The 6000-nt window shown below is 49.2% G+C and overlaps 1 protein-coding gene across 5 annotated transcripts in view; it reads left to right on the top strand.

Moving 5' to 3' along the window:
* Positions 1-653: 653 nt before the first annotated feature.
* Kif13a (kinesin family member 13A) overlaps positions 654-6000 on the top strand; it is a 181374-nt gene continuing 176027 nt past the window's right edge. For all 5 annotated transcript variants that reach the window (XM_048460641.3, XM_048460492.3, XM_048460568.3 and 2 more), the window contains exons 1-2: positions 654-810; positions 1081-1171. In XM_048460641.3, coding sequence (XP_048316598.3) covers positions 756-810; positions 1081-1171 — 146 coding nt within the window. In that variant the 5' untranslated portion in view covers positions 654-755. The remainder of the gene's footprint in view (positions 811-1080; positions 1172-6000) is intronic.

Below are 6000 nucleotides of genomic sequence, written 5' to 3'. Positions count from 1 at the left end.
CTTGGCTGTGAGGGTGACAGCGGCCTCTGAAGGTGACTCGAGCTCCAAGCAGTGTCCGTGAGGTCTCCGTAGGCTCTGGAGCAGGGAAAGCAACGGTTCCCCTTCTCCAGGCCCAGCTGCCCGGAGCTAGGGGCCGATCGTCTTTGCAGGGTGCCCCTTCCCGGGTCTCAGCTGCTCGGAGCCGGGGCCGATCGTCTTTGTAAAACGCCCCTTCCCGGTTCGCAGCTGCCGGGAGCCCGGAGTCGATCGCCTTTGCAGGGCCCCTTCCCGGGTCCCAGCTGCCGGGAGCCCGGAGCCCGGGCCGATTGCCTTTGCAGGCGCCTCTTGCTGGGTCCCAGAACCCAGAACTGATCGCCTTTGTAAAACGCCCCTTCTAGGCTCCCAGTTCCCATTTTGCAGCGGCCTGTAATCCCGGGCGCGGCCCCCGGAGCGGAAGATGGCGACGCTGCCCGGCTCCCGGCGGCCGCGAGGGGCCGCGGTGCTGCGCGCACGGCCCGGCCCGAGCGGCTAGAGCGGCGCCTGGGCCCGCGGCCTCCTCCCGCCGCCGCGCCCCGCCCCGCGCCCGCCCCTCCCCGGGCCCGGCCGTGCCCCGCGTCGCGCTCCCCCGGGATGGCCCGCGCGCCTCGGCGCTGCGTCTCGGAGCTCTCGGCGGAGCGGCGGCGGCCGCGCTCGGGGGGCGCGCGGCTGCGGCTGCGGCGGCGGCGGCGGCGCGGCGCTTGAAGGGGCCGCGTCGGGCGGAACAGGGCGCCGCCAACATGTCGGATACGAAGGTAAAAGTTGCCGTCCGGGTCCGGCCCATGAACCGAAGAGGTGAGCCGCTTTCCCCAGCTCTTTTTGCATTTCTGCTCGGGCCGAGGGCGGGGGGTGTGGGGAGGCAACTTTGCAAACTGCTGGGCGGCGGGGGTCGGGGACACCGTGATGGCCCAGCGTGGCCCCGGGAGGAGGCAGCTCCCAGGCTCCGGCAGCCGCCACTGTGTGCCCGGGGCGCCGTCTCCTTGCCTGCCCAGGACCGAGCCACGCGCGCCAGCTGCGGCCGCGGATGCTCCACTTTGCAACGTCTCCCTGCTTCTGTGCTTTCAGAGCTGGAACTGAACACCAAGTGCGTGGTGGAGATGGAAGGGAACCAGACGGTCCTGCACCCTCCTCCTTCCAACACCAAGCAGGGAGAAAGGTAAATCCCTCCCCGCCGGCTCCTGCCAAGTTTGAGCCAGGAAAACCCGAGTGCGCGTTCCCATTGTTAGCAAGGGTGGATTCAAGTTTGTCCCACGCTCATATGGGAAGCGGTTGCAAGTGCAGGGTCCCCTCCTCTTTCTGTGTCCCTCTCTTCTTGTCCCCTCTCAACCAGAGCGGTGTCCCCCAGCAGGGAACCCTGACCAGAATCACCTCTCCTGGCTGGCTTCAGAGGCTCCAGAACGTGAAGGGACCAGATGGAGCTCTGGAGATGTGTAGCTCAGACTGCATTTTACAGATAGAAAAACCGATGTCCGAAGTGTGCAAATGACCAACCCAAGGCCTTATTGATGGGTCCAGCGCCCGCGATTCTTATGCTGGCTTATTTGTCCACTTTAGCAGAACTGCGTAGGGTTGTTGTATGTGAAATGGGGGCTAAGAGCCGATAAAGCAAACACCCTGGTACAAGGCTAGGTCTTTTAAAATCTTTAGGTTGTTGGAGGTGGTGAGCCGAGATGGTGTCTGAAAGTAGTGCGGAGATTTTTATTTTCATGGAAACAAATAGAGCCCTGAACGGTAGCTGTTTAGACACAGGGATGGGGGAATGTCTAAAAAGAGGGCTGCATTTTCTAGATGGCAAGACATTTGCATTTGAAAAGTCGTAACTGTGGGATCCTTATTAATTCTGCTGCGTCCCATGCAATGGTATGGGAAAATGCCCTAAAATAATGTGAATATTTGACATTTTTCTGTTAAGCTCCTGAGAAGAAATAGGTTGGAATTCATTCAGTATGGCATTGTAGGAGCTTGTAAAAAAAAAAATAGAAAAGAAAACCGAGATTATTCCAATTCAGCTTGGAAATGAGTATGAGTTTGCCTCTGAAAAAAATCACCTGTTGATCGAAGTGCTACATAAGGAGTGAATTTTACACTTCAGAGTTTCCTTGAGACAGACTGTGAAGTAGGGGTTGTTACTTTATTGCTAACCGAGGCAGCTGCTTCCTTCTATAATGGAGCTGCGATGCAGTCCAGCCTTGCTAAATTTGGGGTAAGATTGTTAGGAGGGAGAAGATCAGCGATTCTTTGACTTTAGTGTTGAGCCTGGAGTGTTTCATTCACTTTGCAAACACTCTGCTTTCCCCAGCAGATTCTTATAGTGGCATTTAATGGCTAAGTTATTTTAAAGATGTGTCAAGTACTTTTATTGTAATGGCTCTATCCTTGGACAGTATTTTTAGGCACATTAAATATTTTATAGTATATTTAGACATATGGATAACAGTGTAGATGGTATATTTTATAGATGCCTCTTATATCTTTTTTTCCCCCAAAACTGGATTTTGTATTATTTCAGAGGACCGTTTCTTTGGCTCTGGTTCTTCAAGGCAGCCTGGGGAGCAGGTGGACGGCTCCTGTTAGGAAGCTAAGGCTTAAGTTTCACTTCATGGCTTGCCCACTTACCACTCATCCTCATTCTTTAAATATTTTTAACCATGTATGTTTGTTTGTGTGTATGTGTGTGTGAGTGAATGTGTCCATTCATTCATTCGTCCACTCATCCGTTCATTCCGAGGTGCTGGGGATGGAACACAGATATAGGGAGGACATCTACTCCCAGCCACTGTTGTCAGCTCTTCTTGCCTGTCTTAAACCTTAAAAAATGCTACTGTTCTCTACTGTTGAAGGAAATGAAGCCTCGTCAGTTGTGTATAGAAAAAGGTTGTTTTGTGGAAGAGCATTGATAACTCTGGGTAGATGGGGATAAATGTTAACGTAACACTTGGAGATTCTTAGGGCCACTGCATTAGATCCTTTAAGTGAAGATCTGTGGAGTGTGACCTGGGCATTCACCATCGGCATGCTGACTTGGGTAGACCCTTATCTGGTACTATAAAAACTGGGTTGAACCGCAGGGTGCTCCGTTGTTCTGGGCTGACAGATCCAACTTTTTATGGGGCCCATGGGTGGTCTCTGGGTCTGCCCGGGTACTTTCTGAGATAACACAGCAGTGCTCCCTTCAGGTCAGGATGGCCGTCTTTGCCAGAATGAAGACACCAAGTGCATTTTGATGTCCACTCTGCAGCTGGTTTCATATTTCTTCCAGGAACTTCCCCTTAAAGCGACAGTGCATTTAAAAATAGAAACAATTCCTCCCTTGGGCTGTGGCTTGGAAATCACATCTGTGCTTTATGGTGTATTTGCAATTTATTTCTGTCAATCGGTTTTTGGATAGAGCTCAGGTTGGGACAAGGGTGAGTGCATAGAATACAGAGAATGTAATTAAATCTTCTGGGAATTCCCAGGTTTGAAATATAAGAAGTCCTTCAATAAATATCAGCGACCTGTTATCAGGTTGAGAAGCATTTTTTTGTTTGAAGTTGCAAAAGATTACCCACGCATTCATAGAAGCTCCGAGTTACTGAGTCAAAGTTTTTAGTTTTACCAGTAAGAACGAGAGAGAATAAATAGATTGACTTCTAGGAAAATAAACAGGCTTCACTTTTATACCTGTCTTTTATGGGACTGCATTTGGAGAGGCCAAAAGATCAGAGGATTTCTCAGGCTGAAGATGTTTGTGTTACTGCTGAAATTCCAGCATTGTAACCCTGTGTAGGTCCACGTTCATAGCTGCCCTTTTGGGCCAGTCCTCCCTCTGCAGTGCCAAGACTTGTACGGCTTGTTGCTTGTAAGGCCGTGGCATTGCTAGTAGGGACACACTTCCAAAGTCCCTGCCAGTACCAGGCTTGGCCCAGGGGAAGCAAAGGTAACTGAGGATTGGTGCTTCTGCCAGGGCCCTCACCATTGAGAGTTGTGGGAAGAAAGAGGTAGATATTTTAAATGCACTGTAGTGATGCCAGAGGTGTGGGCTTTGCCTTTGTGTCTATCCTAATGTTTGGTGACTCCCCACTTCTGTCTTGCTGGAGGCTGTGCACTCCCTGAAGGCAGGTACCTTGCACTGGTTTGCCTTGTGCCCAAGTCCCCACACAGCACCTGAGATAGAACAGCTTCCATACAACAAAGGCTATAGCTGCCACCCAGGGTAGGCAGCCTGCTGAGGCAGCTGGCATCAGGCCGCTCTTCTGTAGGTCCACTTGGCAAGAGGAGGCCGAAGTCCCTTATTAAGGAAAGTGAAAGCATTCCTGCCACGGATTGCTTCTGGGCAGTTCTCTCTGTAGGAGCGTGGGGGTGAGGAGTGGGATGTGCTGGCCAGGCGGTTTACCTTGGGTGGGGATTGAGTGGGACTCTCCAGTGTGTCCTTATGATGAAATATGCCATGTAGAATCCTTTCCTCAGCTCTGCTGCCATCCTCCCGACTTTCCCATCCTCTTACCCTGTTTATTTTATTGTATACATTTCGGTTTGTAGGAGACAAGGTCTCATGTAGCTCCTGCATGGCTCATGCTAGCCTTGAGCGTGCTAAGTGGTGGAGGCTGTCCTCGAACTGTCAATTCTCTTTCCTTGTTTTCCAAGTGGTGGATTACAGATTACAGGCCTGTGCCATCATGTCTGGCTCTTTCCTCATTTATTTATGATTCATTTTTCGGAAAGTATAGGAGTTTATCTCTACCAGCACACAGAAGCCTGTATCTTGCCTATGTGTATGTAAATAAGTATTTTGATATCTTTTAGTATTCGTATAGGAAACTCATTTGCTTTGACATCTGTCCTGGATGATAGGAGTAGTTTTTAAAGATATAGGTCGTTGGGATATGAATCTGATTCTTACAGTTACCAGCAAAGCAATCTAATAGACACATTCCTTAGGATATGTCGTTATAATTTTATGTCAGTAAATGGGGCATAAAACATCATAGTGATGTTTATATCTCTTCCTAGCCGAGAAGGAAAAGAGCCATTCTGACTGGGACTTCAATCCCAGCTTTTAGAAAGCAGAGGCAGGGAGATCTTTGTGAGCTTGAGGCTAGCCTGTTTTATATAGTGAGTTCTAGACTAGCAAGGGCTGATGGTGACAGTCTGTCAAAAAAAAAAAAAAAAAAAAAACAAAACCAAAAAACTAAAGGCCAACTGGGTAGAATATAGACTTTTAGTAAGGGAGCTGCAAAGTTGTTCGTTTCCTACCCATTCTTTCCAGGTTGCAAGGTGCCCAGTGAACCATGGGAAATGTATGAATACTGCTTAGCCAACTGCAGTGTGTGGTCCAGTTCACACGTCATATGATGGATGTTTCCAGAATGGTTCCTCTGTTCAAGTATTACTGACAGTCATATAAAACCAGCAAGGCAGATCCCTAAGAGTCAGTAGGGTTCCACATCGTGAAGTCATTTTGAGGACCTGAGTTCTGGTCCGTTTTGTGTGGTTCTCCATCTCTCTGGCTTGACTACAGGGTTTGGTATCTGGGTACAAGGTAAATTTAGGTTTTGCTAGTACAGGAGGACACGTTCTTCTTGTGTGATATTGATGCTTGAAGGAGAATGACAATGGGATATTTTCGTTAGCTGTCATCATGTTTAATTTGTTTTAAAATAGAGTTTCATTGAAATCTCACTTTAAAAAGAAAATAAAAGCAATTATCATCTGGCATAAAGTGATTTTAAAATTACTTGGGGGAATTGGATGTAGCAGGGTTTTTTTGTGGTGTGTGTGTGTGTGTGTGTGTGTGTGTGTGTGTTTGAGTGTGTGTTTGAGACAGGGTTTCTCTTTTCTTGGTAGCTTTGAAGCCTGTCCTGGAACTAGCTCTTGTAGACCAGGCTGGTCTCAAACTCACAGAGATCTGCCTGCCTCTGCCTCCCCAGTGCTGGGATTAAAGGTGTGCATCACCACCGCCCGACAATCTATTTTTTAAAAATAGTATCTTGTTTGCTTGTGGTA

Source organism: Myodes glareolus, chromosome 14, assembly GCF_982192425.1.
Source record: "Myodes glareolus chromosome 14, mMyoGla1.1, whole genome shotgun sequence".
Taxonomy (NCBI): domain Eukaryota; kingdom Metazoa; phylum Chordata; class Mammalia; order Rodentia; family Cricetidae; genus Myodes; species Myodes glareolus.
Note: the sequence above shows the minus strand (reverse complement) of the source record. Positions and strands in the feature narration are given on the sequence as shown.